The 21,540-nt window shown below is 41.2% G+C and overlaps 1 protein-coding gene across 1 annotated transcript in view; it reads left to right on the top strand.

Annotated features, from left to right (window-relative positions):
* The first annotated feature begins 733 nt into the window (after positions 1-733).
* Positions 734-21,540, top strand: part of triob (trio Rho guanine nucleotide exchange factor b) — an 84,107-nt gene continuing 63,300 nt past the window's right edge. The window contains exons 1-2 of the mRNA XM_083989711.1: positions 734-768; positions 20,570-20,644. Coding sequence (XP_083845837.1) covers positions 738-768; positions 20,570-20,644 — 106 coding nt within the window. The 5' untranslated portion in view covers positions 734-737. The remainder of the gene's footprint in view (positions 769-20,569; positions 20,645-21,540) is intronic.

The raw sequence follows: 21,540 nt of genomic DNA on the forward strand, positions 1-21,540 counted from the left end.
GTTGGTCGCTCCTTGATTCGAGGGATATAAAGGATACTGTACTTGGCTGCTCCAGGGACGGGGGGATATCAGCATAATGCCCTCTCCATCCTCCTCGACGGATGCTTCCGAGAAATGCTCAAGAAGTGACACCAGGATGATTTTCATTCATTCATTCATTCATTCATTCATTCATTCATTCATTCATTCATTCATTCATTCAAAAGAGGAGTTACGCATGATGTCGGATTGTGTGACAGAATCTTTGCAAATACGGAAATGAGTTGGACCATTTTTCAATCAGAGCTCAATAGATGAATGTTACTATAGCAGTAACGGAGTAGTTTGTCTGTTGTAGTGACATCGCGGGCAAAAATTCTGTATTTTCTTAAATGGAGTGTAACCAATGCTGATTTTCCCCACTTTCCTTTCTTTAGAATTTCATTTTCATTATCCTGAGATAGGATTTTGCCGTGGAGAAAGTGGTAGCATGAGAATGAATGTTATTTACAAAAGGTGACACCTACTGAAGGTGTTTACTGGAAGCAGTCTTGATGATGGAGAAGAGCTCTCGGAGTGAACACTTGTCTTCTTAAAACCTGGAAGCATTTTCTTTTTTCCGAGAGAGGAAGGTTATACCATCTTGCATCCTCTGGAAGATCATGTATGGATGGAAATCCTCCTGTGTTGTCCTCCTGTTTGTTTTGCTGGTCAGCTGACCAGTTTCAGCTCAGAGGGAGCAGAGATAAGCTGAAGACATGTCCATCCAGATCCTGTCTGCTGGACCTTGTGAGTATGACATGATTTTACAGGGACACGTTTAATTATTTAACATTAGTTGGAGGACAAAGTGACTCAGCTTATATGTGTCAAGACAACATTTGTTATTATGAAATACCAGCTGAAAGAGCAACATTATGTAATCATGCCGTGGTATTAATACAGTATTATATTTAAAGATATGAATGGTGCCTGTGCTTATCAGATGGTTTGTGTATGTTATTGTGTGTTTGTATTTGAGGGTGCATTATGTGTTTAGCAGCAGTGTCATATCAGCGTCTATGGTCCAATAGCAACGTTTGGTTCCCTCCAAACTCTGCTCTATACTTAGAGCTACTTTTTGACAGCATCACAACTCTCTATTTTTGGTCTGCCAGTTAAACTAATGAGTGTGTGTGTGAGTCATGTGGTGTCACTTCTCCCCTTGTAAGGGTTTGTGTTTTCATGGGGGAGGAGGCTGAACAGATGACCCGTCTCTTTGGTTTTGGTAGCATCACATTTCCAGCAATTCTCGACATAAAAGACAAGTATGTTCCAGTTTAATGACATGATGTTACTGTACTGAGCCACAGATGACAGAGTGGAGACGTGAACCTTTGATGACCCTATTGAAGTCCATGTAAGCTTTTGTTGAACCATGGTGAACAGGCTGGAAGTGACACTGAGACAGGACGTTGGTTAAAAGCTTGTACCAGTTTAACAATAGCACAGACAGAAAGGAGGGATCCAGTCATCTCAGTTGTATCAAAACATGTCTCCAGTGTTGGCTAACTTTAGCCTCCATAGGCTAAAAGACTGTAGCATACAGAGCACATTAGTTTGTTTTGATGCTAATAATTAATCATATTATTTGCAAAAGGAACAATGTGTTATCACCTTTAATTCTTTGTATTACATGTGGAGCACACAGCCACAAATTTAATTTCCTTTTCCTGAAATAGCTATTTCTCTGAAGTAGCTCTAGATTTAAAACTATTTGGTTCTGTGAGGGAGGAGTTAATTTTCACAGGCACTGATTAATTTTAGGCCATATAATCTAAAATCACTCAGTTACACGTTTTTTGTCTGCAAGTAATGAAACTCAAAGGCTGATTGAATTTGATCACACAGGGTGGTGATGCGTACAATAGTACGAGACGCTCTAAAGGATCTTTTGATTATCAGCATATGAAGTTGCATTTAATTAATAAATTGAAGAATTGCAATTTTCAAATACAGTGTTTAGTCAGTTGTAAGGATCTCTGATACATATCTCATGAACAGTGAAGAAGTTGTTTGTCTATTATGCGACGGCCTGGACAGAATTGACTGAAAACATTTAAATCAAGTGTTTGTTCATTCTAATGAGGAAGTTTAAAGTGAGGCGCTCTCTGTGAAGAATCAAGCCTTCCACCCCCTGCTCCCTTGCCTCTCTCTCTTTCACTTCACTCCTTCACCCTGAGATTGCTCATTTGGTCCTCGGCCGGTCTATTAGGTGTTAATTTGATTGTTGGAGCTGACATGGCTTTGCTGGTGGCGTGATGCTCATTTTGGCTCGCTCTCCAAGTGTGTGTGGATTGTGGTAAAATGAGGCTTATTAAACCAGGTCAACAACAAAATATGTTGCAGGACAAATACATTTGTTTATTTGAAAGATATTTTTGATAATATGAAAGAAAAAGGAACAGAAAAATGGATAGTTAGTTGTGTGTCTTGCCGCCCCATGTGACCTTGTTGTAGAAAACAATTAAATTGGCCTTTTAATCTTTCAAACCATATTCCTCAGAGAAAAGCGGCACATTTATATAAAACATAAAACTGCTTTTTTTTTTTTTAACTGAGTCGCCGACTCGCCATGATTCCTACATTTGGAGCTTTTACAGCGAAGTTTGTTTGTTTTTTAGGTATATTTTTGGGCTTGTTCGCCTTTAATCGATAGTGTAGTTGAGAGAGAGTGACAGGAAATGGGAGGCAGAGAGAGGGGGAATGACATGCAGCAAAGGGCCGTCTGAGTCGGGATTCGATACAGGGCCGGCTACAGACTATAGCCTCTGCATATGGGGCGCCTGCTTTACCAACTGAGATAAACGTTGCCCCATTTTACAGTGAAGTTATTCAGAATACCTCTACTACCAGCGCTCTCTGATGCTATTAACCTACACCCTGTTTGTTATTCTAACCCTCCAACACTAGAGCTGTATCCTGGGGCCTTTAGATGATGAAATGAGAAATCAATCCATTTCTCTTTACTTCCCATTGACATCCTTAAACCTTCCCTTGTGCGGACAGTGAGGGATGAACCTCTTGGCCGTCAAAAAAAGTGTAGTGACCCATAAGCATTTAATATTTAAGCAGTCCGTCAATAGGGATTCATCTGCAGCTGGGTGATTGGAATATGAGGGTCAGAACTGATGGGATGCTCATTAGACTCTTTTTTATCATTACTTGTTCTGATCTTCACTATTTCAGAGAAGTAAATGGCGGATTCTTATACGGTTTATAATAGTCAGCTACTCACCCAAATATTTTCTCACCTTAATTTTCCATCTTGAGTGTTTGACCTGTTTGCTGATCCTGAGTCAGACGTGACAGATTAATGAGTTGTTGCTGTTCTTAACTAGATTTGCTGAACCAGATACAGAGATTTAATTTAGGAGAGTTTGAAATTAAAGTAGCAGATGCGTTTGTCTAGAAAGCAGCTGCTAATGCTGCTAATGCTAATGTCATGGTTGGACTTATGAATAAGAGCAGTTTATCTTGAGGATTGTTTTTTCTGGACTGAGGGGAGTATCTGCCGCTGATGTCATAGGGGCTGCATTCATGTTTTTCTACGGTATGGTTATAATGAGTATGGTTTTATCTGCTCATCTGTCTCACTGAGAGTATATGTATAGTGACCCCTACTGTGAGAGACAAAGAGTGCAGTGACAGTACAAATCCACTCTCCCTCCTGTCTTTCAACTTTTATCTGCAAAATAATACTGTCATCGTCTGCTGTTTGTAGATATTTGTCTCTGTTATACGTTTCCAAACTTTCCATTATCAGAAAGTTAAAAACAGAAAGTATTACATGTTGTCTATGTACGGTATCCTATCTATATGCAGACAGGGTGGAGTCCTCATTCAGATGTGGTTCTGTGTTGTTTGCTTGAAGCTGAGGCCCCAGAGTCATAAAAAGACCTACAATTAAATGGCTTGAGGAGAGCATCCTAAACTGGGAGCGGATACAAACCATTCTGGAGTATTTGTTTCTGCCTTTTTTCTCTATGACTATCCCAACTTCTCAATTTTCTCACCTTTGCCTCATCTCTCTCAGCCACTCAACCCTTCTCCCCTCCTTCCTCTTGCAGAGTGGTTTGAAACTGAGACACTCGGGAGCCTGAATAAAATATGAAAATAACTAGATGAGATTAGATTTGGAACTGCTCAACAGTCTAAATTGGTGTGAAATATTTCCCTCTGTAGAAACACTGTTGTAAATCAACTGGCAAGTTCCAAACATACTCCCACCAGTAAGTGCGGCTCATTTACTTCTTTATTTGTTATTTTCGCTCTGCAAAGTATAATTTAGTGCACATGCAAATGATCATCTCACATTAGGCAAGGCAAGTATATTTGTTTAGCGTATTTCAGCAATGCTATTCAAGCCAGTTTTGCATAAAACAAAGTCAGCATAAGACAATACTTTTTGTTGTTGTTTTTTTTCCAGAGTGAGGAAGGATTCATTGACATTGGCTGAAGCAGAGAGCAAACGTGTGAGGTTTTTGCTCCTCTTGTGGCTACTGACCACTGTGACAGGGTGTTTGTCCTCACATGCATGTGGGTATCCATGCATATAAGTCAGATATTCCATCAGATCGGATAGGGCCATGGCTCCCTGTTTACATAAGCCAGTTGTTTTTGCTCTGTAATAACAGTGGATAGCCATGGGATCCACTGGCTGCCTCCTGGCCTGGACACAGGCTATGGAGCCATAGCCTGTAGTTCCCTGTCTGCTGTGTGTATGTGTGTGTGAGTGTGTGTGTGTGGACTCACCAGGACATTGGTCTTTGTTGAGGACAAGTCTAGTGAAAATCTATTCACAGAGGAACGGGGAGACAGAGAGGCAGACAGAGAGCAGAGATGAGGAGAGGGAGGGCAGGAGGATTTGGAAACGACTGGAGAGGGGTGTTTATGAACGACAGAGGGATTTGAGGTGCAAGACAAGGAGGAAGTAAAAGCATAGAGCAGATGAGAGGAGGGTGGGGCACATGGAGGGATGTGGATGACAGAGCAGATGAAGAGCAGAGGGTGACAGGAGAGGAGAGAGCGATAAATGTGTGTACCCGCAGCTCATAAACACTCATATCCACATCAAGTCTCTCTGGACACATTCACACACACACACACACACACACACGCACACATGCACACTCACACATGCACACACATAATAAGAGTATCCACAACCACCAATTGTCTGTATGTGTCCTTTTTTGACTGCTTTTGTGTGTCTTCCTCTGGGAAGTGGCTCTGACTGCTGATCTTGTAAACAGGAACTATTCTGCTTTTAGCAAGCTGGGAGCACTGCAGGTGCACACACACACACACGCACACACATATGCACACACATACACACACACACACACACACACACACACACACACACACACACACACACACACACACACACACACACACACACACACACACGCACACACACATGCACACACATACACAAGCACACACAAAACAGTTGGATTCAGTTGTGATAGTTTGGTCTGTTTGCTGGGTTTGCTGAAACAGAAACCACATAGTTTGATTCCCCTGTTTATCATTCAACACCTGGTAGAGGCTTTCAATCCTGATACTGTTTATAAAAAAAAGAAATTACAAAAAGATGGCGAGGTTTCAGCTCGGTCCCTGCTGCAGTATTTTAAGCCTCATTTATATTTCCTCACCACAGATGTGCCTCACAGAGCCTCCTGTTTGCCTCTTTTACTCCCGTGAAGCAACAAACACGTCCAAAGCCTCGTCACAGCTTGTTATTAATGGCCTGTGTTTGAAGTTAATCATGTGTTAATTTCGAGTTTTGTCCCTGAGGTTTGTGGGAGTAAATAATCCTATTATCAGAGCTCAGCTGTCGCTCTGTTAATGCTGCTGTCGGCCCAGGTCATGCTTCGGCTGACCAGACAGTTTTGCTGTGAAACGAGGTGATGTTCCTTTACGTTATAGTTCCCACACACATTTATTGGATCCTGTGTCTCCCTTTGTGCTGCACATTAGATTTCTGTTGATTTGTTATTATGAGATCTCTCTGTCTCCGAATGCTGCAGAGGTTTTAATTGAATTTTCTTCGAATTTCAAAGTAAAATGTGAGTTGGTGCATCTTTCCATCGACTAACTAAAAAAATTAATAAGATATCATTATTTAATTAAAAACCAGCAATATAACCACTGTACTACTAGAGAGGGGAGGGGGCAGCATGCAATAAGGGCCCCTCTCCTTGACTCCAGACCTCTGCATTACGTGAGTGATTTGCGGAAATTATAACTGCCATGTCGAGGTTTATTTGAAAAATCTGTTTCCATCAACGGTGTACTGCTTCTTCTCTTTTTTTGTCCACTTTTCGACCTCAAACAGGCATACAGACTTTGAGATATTGACTTTGTTTATTTATTCTGGCATTTTTCATGTGCAAAATTGAAAGTGCTCATAAAAAAGCAGGTGGATGAAAACAAATCTTTCCTCTCCCTCCCTCCCTCCCTCCCTCTTTCTTTCTCTCTCTCTCCCCCGCTATCTGACATCATCAGTTCAAGTCCCATCTGCTTTGGGCCACAACTGCCGAAACTGAATGAAGGACAACCAACATTGTGTTGTCTCAAGCACATTCTCTCTCTCTCTCGCGCTTCTTGCTCTGTCCTTCTCTGTCTTTTTTTCTTCTGAGGCAGTTGTTAAAACAGTGAACCACAGAGGCTCTCTCTCTCTTTCTCTCTCTATCCCCCTCTCTCTTCCTCTTCCCCCTTTCTGCACCCTGCCTGTCAAGTGTTATTTGGTCCGCTGTGGTTTATTGGCTAGGTTTTGTTGTGCAGCGGTAAAATCGGAGCAGGGTTTGGTTAGAGGAAGCTGATGAATGGTGTTCCCTGAGCCGTACAAAGAATCCTCCTCTCTGCTTCATTGATGTGTTGATGCGACTCAGCTGGCTGCCCAGTCAGTCTCTACTGTATACTGTTGTGGGCTTACAAGCAGACAGATGCACATGGATGCTCAACGCTGAAAAGACCTTTTATTCTTTTTTATGGTGTTGATCCCTCTCACACTCGCTCTGCTGTCATTATCCCTCCGTGCTGCAGCCACAGTCATGCGACAGTGAGACAGTGTGTGGAGGTGACAGAGACAGGCTTTTCTTAAGGCCAGCACTGAGCCACAGTGTTGTAGTGACAAGAATATCTTCCTTTCTTAATGAAGTTCTTATGGTAAATTAGTGTAATGTAGTATAGTAAGAGATAACAGAAAGCAAATAAGGGCCATGGTAGAAGAGGGAATAAAAATTGTTTGACTATCAGAATAGTTGCTTATTATCAATTTATCGATTAGTGATACTCCCTATTGAAGATGGTTGTTGCATGTGAAAGTTACAAAGTTACAAAAGATACTAAGCACTTACTAAGTAGTTCAATTATTTTCTGTTTTTTTATTTTTTAATATTTAATCTATATTTTAAGGATAATGAAATAAAAAGCACCATTAATTTTTTTAAGAAGGCTCATTTTTAATGTCTGTTCGGCGCTGTAGGGACTGTTTTTACTTCTTTTCACTTCAAACATCAACAAATTTGCCTTGGGGCTAAAACTTATGCATACAACTCTGTGTCTAGAGCTTATTAAAACACAGATGTTATAATAAACAAGCAGCAGGAAATTTTACAGCTGCACGAACGACTGCACAGTTTCTCATGTGAATGTGTGACCCCCACCACCACCCTGGCCCTCCGTCTCTCTCTCTCTGAGAGGTGACAATCCCTCGCAGTTATTTATTCCAACAGGATCAGTCAGATATGTGACCTGGCCTGCTTGCACACACATAGAGCAGGACAGATCTCACTTTCAGCTAGCAGAGACAACAGAGAGAGCGAGAGAGGGAGCTGTCAACTCTCACACACTGTGACGAGACGACATGACCACCATCAGTGTTAGAGTTACTTGTTCAGCAGCTGTATCTTTGAATATTCACTTCCCAAGATCTGCAAGGAATCTGTAAATCCTCACTTTCAGGGATCTTTTTATTTTCTTATGACCAAGGAGGTCATAACTTTTTGAATCTCCCTTCTCACCTTGGCACTCGTTTATCTGCGACTCTGAACATGGCTGGCCTGACCATGTTGTTCCATTTCCACTACATGGGCTTTCTCAGGGACAGGAAAGGTCGTCTGACCGCGGAGCCGTGTCAGACAGCTAACAAAGTTGGTAGGTGGGCCAAGAGAGTGCTGTACAGGGAATAATGAATAACACAGATTTAACAGCTTATGTTTTTTTTAGACATTTTTGACTTGATTTGTGCCTGCACATAATGTATGGCACTCTGTCTGCTATGTCCGCAGCTTTTATATCAAAATCATGTGTTTGCAGCGGTTTGAGTGATGATGCATGTTAATCACAGGAGTTCCAGCTGCCGGATCATGTCCTCTTTGCCCTTGCCTTTGAGCTTCAAGCCTTGTAAAACCCATTTTTAGAGCTTATCAGTACTTTCCTCACAGTTTGGAAAAAAATAATGGTAATCCCCATTTGACTTTTCCCTTTGACGGACAACAAAGAAGCTTAATTTCTCTCCCGGAGTAAACAGTGAATGAGCTCTTTGTTTCGTTTCCTCAGCTGAAAAGATTTTGGCTCCCAATCAAGCAACTGTTTTATGAAAGTGGATATGCATGAGTGTTTGAATCAAATTTAGCCATGCTCATAAAAAGGGGGAAACACTAAGATAATTTGGTCTCAATTAATTTATGCACTGACGAAGATGAACGTCTTTGAGGTTTAATGACATCACGATGGCTCAAAGGGTCAAACACAACAGCTTCACGTGATTATAAGGAAATGAACTGATTAGTGGTGCATTTCATCTCTGTATTTGATAGTGTTGTACTTCTTTTACTGTATTTACTACTAAAAACTCAGAATCTGATGAATAATAATTAATGCAACAAATTTACTGCACTTTTTATTTACATAACTGTTTTCAGTGCGTGTCGTAATTTGGATAAATACTCACTGTGCTCATATAAAGACGATAAGGAGGCCATTTAATATTTTCATTAAGGATCCTTAGGTGCCCCAGTGCAAAAGCTCACAGTGACCAACAGAGTCTAAGTGTTAGTCAGGGAGAAGATTACAACCAATCATTATTAAAGCCTATTTCACCCGCAAATCCACCAGCGACAACTGTTTGGGTGGCTTAACCTTTTTTTTTTTCTTTTTTCCCCCCTTCCCTGTGAGTGGCTAGCTGGGTCTTGCACACAGGGAGGGGAGAAACTGTTTAATGCAAAGCAGCACTTGTTACTAAATCTTGTTTTGGGGAGGGGTTAGTGACATGCAGGGGGCACATGGCAAAGAAAAGCCAGTTGGTGAAGGCACAAAAAAAGGAGCTGGCTGTGCCGTTGGCTTTCTGCAGCTCAGTGGGTAACAGGGCGTTGGCCACTACTGTATATGGCACGTCTGGTGTTCAGTTGCGGTCCTGCCATACAACAGGAGTATGGTTGGTTAGAAGGCTGTTGGCAGGGCGATAACCGCTGTAGACCAGTGTAGGGGTGTATTTAGGCTCAGATTGACTGGGACGGTTTGGTTTGGTGCTGGTTTTGGTTTACAATGGCAGTGCTGGATAACCACAGCTGGCAGTACGCCCAGGCAGGAAAAACCCTGATCAGACTCTCAGGTAGAGTATTGTCTAATATCATAAATGTATTCTGTTGTGTTTATCCAGAATCCTGTTTGTTTTGATTCATGACTGTAACAGTACAAAGACATAAAATGGACAACTGAAACATCTGCAGTCAAAATACATAAACGGTTAATACTTTAGTGAAAGGATAGCAAGTTTAAAAAGGAAAAGAAACTCCTTACACCTCACATCATTTTATTTTTTCTTGGTGTTGATTTTGTTTGTGGATGTAATTTGTTCTTTTTAATTAATGCGATTTCAGCTCTGCTCTCAAAAACTTTATCTATAATAACGGGGCAGATGTTATAAGTTAAAATTCAGTGCTGTCTTCGTCATCTTGTGTTGTATTTAGTTTCAAATGACACAAGTAGAAGACATTAAAAACACCTTATTATGCAAATTGGACAGATCTTTTCTTTGCTAAGTGTAGAGTTTAGAGAGAGAGAGAGAGAGAAAAGAAAGAGAGAGAGAGAAAAAACTGTTGTCATGGGCATCATCATGGTGATATTATTGTTATGACTTGGAATTCAAAGGACATGGTTGAAAATTGCTGAAATTTAACATTGTAAAGCAGCTGATGGCATCTGAAAATTGGATGGATGTTAGGTATCTTATATATAATGTTTTCTTTTGTTGTTTTTCATTTTTATCATTTTTGTCATCTTTTAACTTGTTTGTGTGGGTGAAAAATTAAGATTTACTTTAGCACAACTGATAGCTGTTGTGCATTTGTGAGTGTCAGTGTGATGTTGATGGATTATCACCTGCTTGAAGGAAAATTAGACAGTTGTTGCTATACCTATTAACTAACTACTAATTCTGTTGCTAAGCAGAAAATGTTCATTCTTCCTTGAGGCTGTGTCAGTGAGATTGAGGTTTTAAATGAACTTTGGGGCATTTTCTTGAAATGAAGCTAGTGGAAGTTTTTTTAAAGTGAGGGGGGCTCTAAAGGCCACCACATGTATACACACTGCTGTCTTTTATAACTCGCTTTGCCAACAAAGCTGCCCTATTTTAGTTATGGGCATATGGGTCAGATCTACTCAGCATGTGCTGTGCTGCATCATGGACACAAAACTGTTTTCATTACTATAGGATATAAACAGAGGAAATACAGCGCTTATATTTAGTAAATGTTGAGGCATATTGAAACACCTGCCTGCTGGTCATGATCGATCAGTTGCAGCAGGTATATCCTACTGAAACAGGATCGACCAGGACAGCTAACGTTGGCCTGAAGCACAGGTGGGACAGAAAAGTGCCCATGCAGACAGAGGGTAAACTATTAGACAAGTACAGTCGATAACATCAAGCTTAGCTTTGGGATGGCTGAAAAACTCTGATTAGCCTGCGAGAAGATACCACGGTCGTCATTCTCAGTAAAAATGAAAGTGTTCTTTTTCATCCTCTCTTGCTCAGTCACCAGGACTTGGTGCCTGCAGGGGTAATGAATGCAGATGTCTGAGGAGATGACTGCTCTGAGGCGATTAGGAGAAATAGCGCTATTTGTCATGACAAGAGCACTGCAGAATGAGATCACAACAAGGCCAGCTGAGGGAGGAATTTAAAGTACATATCACATGACCACGGATTAAATTTGAAGTCAAGGGTCCAAGCTATTACATGTGACGATGACTGTGTTATCAATCTGATCCATTTTGTCAGTTGGGGCAGGTGAACTTTTTTTCCTCACACAGCAAAGCACAACAGTGTCTGTCCTTTTTCACTGTCATGGTTTGATCAATGATAAAGTTCTCTGTCCGACCTGTAAAAAAGCAAATGATCAATTGACAATGCTTTCATTGTGTCGTAATAGACACTGCTCAGGGAAATGAAAACCTGTCATCCACTGGATGACCCATAAACTGTTGCAGGCTTTTAAAACTTCCAGACTCCCCAAACACACATACTGCAGATGGAGGCACTGTTATTATGACACTGCTACTGTATGAAAGCTGGACAGACACAGAAAGGAGCTGCTGCAAGCTAATAATGACAGGAAGACAAGCGTTTCCAATCAAAAGGCTGCTGCACTTCAGTCCTCTGTTACTGATGATGACACTGCCAAAAAGGGCTTGTGCCTGTCAAAACATGTTGGCTGTTGCTGCAGCATCAACTCACATTCTCTCATCCCTCCAAGTGTAGCCATGTTGCAGTGTGTGTGGACACTAACTCCGTAAGAAAAGCACTGGCAAGTGAGACAGAGAGTTGCCAATAGTGAGGCTTAGGGGAACACTAAGTATGTTAGAAGTCAATAGAGAGAGAGGGGAGAATGGAGAGAGAGATGCAGACGGACTGGTAGGATGAGAAATGAGAAACAAAGGGAAAATTTGTAAATGATTCACATAAAGTTGAGGGTGTTATTCAATATTCAGGCCTGGTGAGGTGTGAAAGGAATAGAAAAACAGCTGTAGCCCCATAATAAGAACACATACAGTACTTATATCCTGTCAAGGTTGATTACAACCTTAACCACATTATGAAACAACAACACACACGCCTTCAGGCTGTCTTCAGGTTGCGTGCATTTGAATGCATCTACCTCACCTTAATATTTCCATTCCTACTGCTGTTACCACATATTTCACCATTTTATTAGTGTTGAAGTATAATTTACGGACTATGCTTGTGCGTGTGTGTCTGCCAATGCAGTATTGTGTGAACAGTAGTTCATTATACAGCTCTTTATAATAAACTAAACTCCGATTGTGCTTCAGTGCTCTCGGTAAAATGGCCTTCACATGCACACTCTCTGGCTTGTATAAGACTGCTGACCAGTGTTTGTCTTAGCATTTCCCCTTAGCTGCTCACTGCACTAAATAAGAACAGTGTGGACATGATTTACAGTTCTCTCTGTTCTCTGCTTTGCATGGTGACTTGTTTGTTGACAGAGGTTTTAATCTGCAGGATATATACAAGTGAAGATATGTTGGCACCTCTGAGGTTTTGCTGTGTTGTAGTCCATTATAAATAATGGGTATACATCACATTGTGGTCAAGGGTTACGTTTTAAGTAGGTTGCTTCGACTAGAGGTGTGGGAATTAAGTGGTATATATGGCCGTGTGAACCATTAAAAATAAAAAATTCTCATTGTGCTTTAACACTGATATCATTATTATTGCAGTAGCACAGAATGTGTTGACCGATCTCCAGTGCTCAAATATGTGACTGAGCAGGAGAATTGATGTAGTGCTGAAGTGATGTTCTGATTAGTTGACAAACAAAAAAATTAATGAAAAGAGACTCCGAATATTGATAAATCATTGGAGTTAACTCAAGCACAAAATGCCACAATTTTTTTTTCTCAAGCTTCTTTAAAGCAGAAGTGAGTGATCCGGTCGTTTTCGCTAATGCTGCGTTCCAGGCAGGCTTTTGAAATCGTAAATTACAGCTTCAAGTCACAACTTACGACTTTGTAGCGTTCCAGGCAACCCACTTGTGTTTTTCCGACCTGTTTTACCGGTGAAAGTCACTATAACGGCCACTCGTAACTTCCGACCGGTGAACTCGTACCAGATCGAACTGGTACCACTTCACGGTCGGAAAAATACGAGTTTCCTTGAACGCACCATAACAGTCCTCGTCGCTACGTCACCACATTCACGGCGTTCCTTGGCTGCACACACAGCCCTGCATGCTGTTCTCTCTCCTCATTGGATAAAAACTGTAGGATACGATAAATGTTTTCTCTTCGGCTCAGAGCAGAGCAGAGGGACTGAGAGACCCGAGTTTCAGTCCAAACACTCTATGTAAGTGATTGCTGTCGGAAGATATAACTATTTAAGACTTATATTAACACAAATATATCACTCACTTCTGCTTTAATGTAACAAATTTACAATGGCAATGGTATTTCTTCTGGTGATGTTTACACATTGTGAGTCTTTGTGTATATATTGTCATAGCAGAAACAAGTATCATAGGGGGAACTACAGTCACAAAACCTTGTGTGTGTATAAGATCAAAATTAAGGCCGGAATTTGAAGATGATTGGGTCGACTCGTGTACTGATATCTACTGATAACTTGTAGGTCAGTAGATCAACATCTTGATGGGTAATCCCATTTTTTGTTTTCCTGCGTGGTGCCATGTCACAGATTAAACATGTAAACACAGTGCCAGAGATGCACCATGAGATTAGTTGTAGTTTCCTACCCTTCCCCTTTGTTATGATTTATTCATATTGGGTTTTTTTCTTGTTTTTTTTTTGCTGTGCTTTGGGGTTATATCCAGGTCGACGGGTTGCGGTAGGAGCAAAGTGTTATTTTTGCTGTAAGCCACACTGTAACAACAATATAAGAAACCCGATGAAAGTTGAGCTCACCACAGTCCCCAGGCCCCCCGCCAGCTCCTGCTGAAGGTCACAGAACTGGAGTAGAGTGGAGGCTGTGGGAGGGGTAGATCTTCTGTGTCTGTGTGTGTGTGGAAAAGACCGGAAAGTAAATAAATGAAAAGGATACACAATTGAGAAATGTTAAGAGGGGCAGTACAAGGGTGAGAGACGGCTCTCAGTTGTTTATCTTATCACCCTTTTGCACCAGGGCAACACACGCTGGCTGTTATTCTAGTCGTGGTTGTGACACGGGGGACGTGACAAACAAGCCTCCTCTAACGGCCCATCCTCTGGACTATAGGTTAAACACTCATATTGCCCACAACAACATGAGGGGCAATGGCAGCCTGATACACACCAGGGGGTTAAGCAGAAATAGCACCCAATGTATCAGCCTCATATAGCAGAACGAGGATGAGTAGTGTCTGTAGAAAACAAGCTGTAGTAACAGACCTCATAGCCGGATCTTTGGCAAAATAGCTGAAGAATTTCATACTATATAGGCCAACATTGAATACAGCAGTGTTGTAAGTGTGTGTGTGTGTGTGTGTCTTTTTTTTTATTATTACTGCAATATTTGACCTTTTAAAGCTATGTTCTTGGCAGGAAATTTGTAAAAGAATCCGTTGCGTTTTCTTCCAGCTGCCGTACTTCTTATCTTACAACTGAGCTGAGTCTGAAACCGTGAGAGTCACGGCACGAACTTTAAGAAAAACAACACAAACACAAATCTGGCTGGTGTCACGCTATGAACGTCAGCTGTGGGCATCACAACCACAGCAGCGCCTAGAATACCTTGGTGGTAGACTTTCATGGCTAGACGTTTCCTGGACGACGCTGATGTAACTTTCCTCTTCAGAGAGATTGTGTGTGGATTTGGTGTTGAAGTGAAACAGCTCTGGGATCTACAGTGGCCTGCATGTGCCCTCCTTTCTGCCTGCTTCTGTTCAAGTTTTTACCCAAAAAGCTGGTAAAGTGGCACAACCCTGTCTCAAAGGCATGACTATTCTTAGAGGCCGGCTCAGGGTGTCAGTCACTCGGGTGCACAGAGTGAAGCACAGGTCAAATCACACACACACAAACAAAGGCACATGCACGTTATACAGTACACATTCAAATGCACAGTAACAGACACAGGAATCACACATTCCCACATACAGTACAATAAGATGAATGCGTACTCCCTCTGTCTCCAGCGCTGGACTGACTAAACCAATCCACTCCCACACTTCCTCCGTTTCTGTGCTGTTCCCAAAAGCTCCCCACATCCCAGTCCAGTCCAAGTCAGACCAGACGGGGCCAAGCCAGAGCTGAGCTGTGTGACAAATGCTTCCCAGTTCTCCCTTTTCACACAAACTCATAGTAAGGTTCACAAACTGGGCTCTGACCCAGAACTGAAGTCTGAAAGAGCCATCTGAAATCCATCACAGTCACGTGTCCTGTAAATTTGTGTATGCAGCAGACACTAAATTCTGAAAGGGATTTACTTTTATACAGCTGTGATTACGAATAAATGGTGAGAATGCATTTGGTGCATTTGTATGAAATATTGCTGAGTGATCAAGTGCTAGGTGCACATCAGTGGTATAAAGATAAACTGAATTTCATAGTAACTACTGCTCTGATCTCTGGATCTCACCACAGTGATCCTCGCTGGCAGCTGGAATGTGTGCGTTATCAGGCTCGTGTTGAAGCTCAGTTAGGAAAAGCGCCAGGTCCAGGGGAGCTGTATACTGTAGTATTTCTGCCATATTATGTAGCAGGCCTCTGTTTTGCTGTACTACACATACAGCCTGGCTTGTAATTGCTCTGAGCTTGAGGTTACGAGGTTATGATCCAGAGGATTGGCATCATGCGGTGTGCCAGGCTGTGCAGATGCGCCATGTAACAGTCTAGCCTGCGGTCTAAAAGATCGGAAACAAAAGGATTGGCACCGCACACACCAATGTGCTGCGGAAAGACGACACCAATGTGCCGTTGTTTTCATTTTGGGGTTATGATGCATGTAAGTGAAGATATTGGTCGTGTTTATCCATGCATATGCTACAATTTTGGTCAGGGCTTTATACATTTGTTCCATTCTGATCTAAACTTAGCACATTCATTCCCTATTACGATTCATTAAAAGCAAGCCTGCAACCCAGTTTGGAAGCTAAAAGATGTGGGATGTTTTCAGTCTGTGGTGTGAAGAATTGATGCAAGGCACGAACACAATCTGTTCTGTAGTAGTGTGTTCAGATTAGCATGTGAGCCTGGAGTTAGGAGGGCAAAAGGAAATGGATTGGCACACTTTCTGGGCTGTGTCCATGTTGTACGGCCTCTGCAATTTAAGGATTTAGGGCACAATCCTTGTGGAGTTACAAAGAGGCTTGAGTGGAGTGAATCTGTGACGCTGCCTCTTGATCTGTCTCCGTTTGCTTTCTAAATTCATGCTGAGCAACAGGGGTTGAATGCAGTGTACTTGCTGCTCTAGGTGCATGTGAGATGTTTTCACAATGACTTTGAAATCAAGCTTTGTAGAAATGCAGACTGGGGTATTATTTTAAAACCATGCATGAAAGCATTCATTTCCATGCAGAGGCTTTTTCATTCTGGGTCTTCAAGTTAAATGTAAGCTGCAATTTTGTGTCTACACCTCAGTACTCTTTGGTTGAGTGCAGTAGTAAAAGTCACGGCTAAAGCAGTGGCTGACCTTTGAGGAGAGTAAAAAAAAAACACGCAATTAGACAAGCCAAAGTTTGAAGGGTAAATTGGGACAACTGTAACTCCTATTTGCATGCAAGCACGTTATTGGACAAACTGTGAACATCTAACATTCACGACTGCAGGTGAAGACACCTGATGAATGATAGAGTTGTAAGACAAAAACAAGTGTCTGATTGTTTCCTGGCAATTTGTGTTTGACAAGAGGAGAGAAATCCATTTAGTTCCCGAATTCTTGCTGCAGCCTTCCACTGGTTTGGACACTGAATAGTTATTGCATATATATTAAATGGAAAAAAGCTACAGTGATGGGGACAAATCATTTGCCTGTCTGGTTGCAATGCAAATTACCACTATGACAAGTACTTAGGTGTATATCTGAAAAGCCAGACCATTATCATTTGTGATACATGATGTGTTGTCAAGACAGCCTAAGCACAAAAATACTCCTCATGACATATCATCATCGCCCCTGTGATGAATGTATGCACAGGATGTGTCTCTTTTACGAAATGTGCATGGAGAGAGTAAGTAGACACGTGCATATCCATGTACTGTGTTTTTGTGTACTTGTTTGCAAATTTGTCATAAGTGACAGTCAGGCATCCACCACTCCTGTACATCCTTTATCTAAGTGATCCACTCCCTGTCATGTGTGCAGGTGATCTCATCATGGCGCCTTGTAGCCTACTTCCTGTAAAATATAGATAGCCTATGCAGTGATAAATATGTCACATTGAGCACTGAAAAAAAGTCTCTAGCTTTTCATCTCCATTTTCCGCCTTTGAATTCTAGATTAAGAAATAATAATTAGAAAAAAAGCAAGAACTGCAAAAACCTTATTTCTTGGACGAACATTTGCCTCATTTTCCAGTGCGCTGGTTGCAGGCTGCCAGTAAAATGGATTGCTCTCACTATGAGTGTGTTATGAACAAGCAGTCTGTGATTGAAAGGCTTTATTTCATGCTCAGCAGACTTGTAAATGAGGGGTTGTGTGTAGTGAAGAGAGGAGATTGTCGTGCGTGCCTGTGTGTTCTGGTGCGTTAGTGTGTATACGGCGAGTGGTGATGATGGGATTTCATGAATCACAGTGTGTAGTGTGATATTTTAGCTCTATGGGATACGGAATGGGTTATTGTTGCATATAAACACAGCTAAAATAAGGAGAGGCTCCGTGGTTGTGTGTGTGCACTGTGCCTATTTTACTGTGTTGACATCAGCCATAAGTAATGGGCCGTCATACCAGCGAAGCAACTTACTCCTTACACCAGCAGCTGTTAATATTTTGTTGCTCCCTTTTCATTTTTTTTATGGCCACAGAAAACTTTATGTGGAGTCCAACACCTCGAACATTAAAGATATGCACTTGTTTCTAGCTTCGGTGCCAAACTGCACTTTTAGCAGGGTTGCAGCAGTATAATAGAGGTCAGTGATGGCTTTGTGCCAGGCCCGATATCTCACATAAACCACCACAGTGAGGAATGTGTCTGGGCACACTTCACAGGAAATACACACACATGTGCTAACACACTAAGTGCAAGAGGAGGGGGATTGTTTGTTGTTGCCTGTGCTCTCATACATTGATGTCACGTCAGAAAGACACAGTCAGCAACAGAGCGAGAAAGAGAGAGAATTCATAAATAAAAGCTACAACCGTGGATTGTGAGGGACTGTCTCTCTCTCTCTCTCTTCCATTCTCCTTGCCAGCTGTGGAAAGAGAGAGAGAGAGAAAGTGAAACCGTTATTTCAACCCCAGCCCCATCTCGTCTCAGCTGGTTGTGACATTATCCGTGGGTCAGGTTCTGTCCAGTCCGGCCACTTCCCACAGCGGGCTAATGTGCTGTCATCCAAGCCTGACTGCCGCTCCTAACTCCCTCAGACCGTGGATGAAATCGATATTACAGGAGCCATTAAAACCTGTAGGAGTTATTTAGCTGTCTCTCTGTCTGTCTGCATTCTCCTCTGTCTGTATCATTATCTGTCTTGCCATACGCTGCAGTTCTGTCTGTCCCCATCTTCTTCTCTACGCTCTCCCGCTTGAATCATTAGCCGCCTGTGCTTCTCTGTTCCTGTCATTTCTTGGTGCATACTTTTTTTTAAGACTGTCCCTTTCCAGCTCAGACTTTCTTTGATGCATTTATCTTTTCATCTGTCAGTCCATCCATCTATCTGTCTTTTCTTTTTTCCTTCATATCTTCAGGTTGTTACTTATTTGCAACCTGTGTGACACTGTCATAAGTTTAATGATACTCATGTTGAGAAATGTCTTCATTTTGCTTAATATATTATGTTAGTATAAAATGAATTTAGAGTCATGATTGACTTGTGCTGAGGGCACTCAGTTTGTGTATTTGTGAGAGCGGATGATCCAGTACTCATTAGTCTAGCCTCAATCTGATTAGCTCATTTCCATTCATCGTTGCTGTGATTAAATGTTTATATTATAACTGTCAAAGCAGCACAGTGTTGGTGTGAAGTTGTTGTCTCTTCCCTCTTCGGTGTTAAGCTGCCTTTCAACTCCTAAGTTCTGTTTACCAAAATATTGATTTAAATTTTCATATTTGTATTTTTTATTTCCCTCTATAGTCTTATCCCATTTTATTATTATTCTTAGTTCTTTATTAAGACATTGGAAATAAATACTGTATCTTACTCAGCTGTGAGTTGAAGTGGTTCATAAAATGTGTGTGTGCGCGTACGTGCTTGTATGTATGTGTGAGAGAGAGAGATGACTCACAGCAACATGACGTTTATCTGATGACATCATCAGCTGACAGCATCTGCAGAGAGGCGCTGTCTCATATCAGTGGTCAGAGGTGTCAATATCATGGCTGATGTGTGTATATATACAGTATTATATATATATATATGTATGTATGTATATACAGTATATATATTTATATATATATATAAATATACTATATATGTGTATGTATGTATGTATGTATATACGTATATACCAAGTATTGCTTGGGCTCTCCAGTGTTTGCATTTCCATTTGCCACATTTATACAATGTAATTGTTCTGAATAATTCATGTTTTGTTTGTTTTTCTTATTTAGCAATTATAGTGTTGTACATTGTGCTATCCATAGAGAATAAGTGCTTTATCTAGAAATATGTATGTCTGGCAGTATGTAACATCCCTGCATTATTCTGTCTAAATCGGTTGTCTTCATGACTGACAGAGCTAAAAGTCACTTGGTGTGCTTGTGTTTCTGTGTGTGTTGAATTGCACCATCTTGCATACTGGTATTAACCAATGTGCCATCTGTTGAGGAGGCGAAGCAAAACAGTTGACATTAGAAGAACATACCCTAACAGACTATGGTGGCAAAGCCTAAGTTTACCAGGCTCTTATACAAGGCTAGGCTAAATATGTACAGCTGAAAAAAAGCGCTAATTACTTGGATGTGCAGACAGTCAAATTATCTGTCATTGTCTTGTTATTCATGTCTTTCAGTTGTAATTAAACCCACAAAGATGCTCATGTGTGTCTGCAATTTGGTTCTTTATGTGTGAAGTAATTTCATTATGAACCATAAATTGTGTGCAGCTAATCAGGTACTGTCCTCATACAGCATGTCCATTCTTCTAGTACAGAGATGTCTCCTTTTTTTAGGGTTCAGTGTGTCAAAGACACACATTTCTTTATGCGTGTAAAAAGCTTAATTGAGGTCATGGGGATTAAAACACAGAGTATGCAGGGTCAGCCAAATCTGGAGCATTATCAGCAAACACTGATCAACTCAGCCCATGCTAAATATATCACATCTTGTGAGCCAGAGGTGTGACAGTTAGACAGTTACCGCTCTGCTGCTTCTGTTTGGTTGTTAACCTGTTACTTTGCTGACTTCTCTGTTTTTCTTTGTGCTCTTTTCAGGGTTTCATCGCAATGAGGATATGAAGGCCATTGATGTGCTTCCCATCCTCAAAGAGAAGGTCGCCTTTCTCTCAGGTCAGTTACAGCGAATTTGAATGATATGATACCAGCACTGAGGACTCACTCATTGCTCTTTGACCGGCCATTTTAAATTGAATTGTCAGATTATTTGAAAATGAGTAGAAATTGAGAGGTGATGTTAACAAAGAGCAATGGGGAATTAGGTTAACTGTTTCTGAACAAGAATTCAATTTCCTCAGACTTTGTAGGACAATATGATTTGTGTCATTCATGAATAATTGCAAGATAAATTAAGATTCCATCATATCCAGATCATTCAGATATTGTTTCAGTGTGTCACGGATCAGCACATCACATGTTTTATTTTGCAGCATAAATAACATATTTACGTACCTAAATTAATGCACAGTCACACAGTCACAAGGCCTTGTTGCTCTTGTGCTTGAAAGACATGGTAGTTTTTAAATAGTACACATATTGTATGTCCCCTAAATGTCACAACACTGCAGCATGGGTATCATTTTGTCGAATACTCCAATTTCCCTCACTGTAATTGCTACTTGTTAGGTTACTTATGTGTCCCTGCTTATTTCTCTGAACTGTTTCTGACTCGTCATGGTTCTGACCCGACCTTTACCGCATTACTGTTAACTGCACAGGCATTGCCATAATTGTAAGTGAGTCTGAGAGAGTGTTTTTCTCTGTTCATTAACAGTCAGTGGAGTTTATTGCTGCAGTCTGACTGAAAGGCTATTACCAGCCTTGTCATCGTGAGACTAATTTGACCCCTGACCCTTCAATTTGACTCAGAATAGCCATGACTAACTGCAGACATATTCACAGATGGTACCCATACAAATTAGCTGCTGTCATCTCTTTGCACTGTGGCAGTCATTTCACATCTTGCAGGGGTAGTGTTCTCTGTGTTATGTTTCCAATGTGATTTGTGT

This window comes from Trachurus trachurus (genome assembly GCF_905171665.1).
Source record: "Trachurus trachurus genome assembly, chromosome: 16".
Lineage (NCBI taxonomy): Eukaryota > Metazoa > Chordata > Actinopteri > Carangiformes > Carangidae > Trachurus > Trachurus trachurus.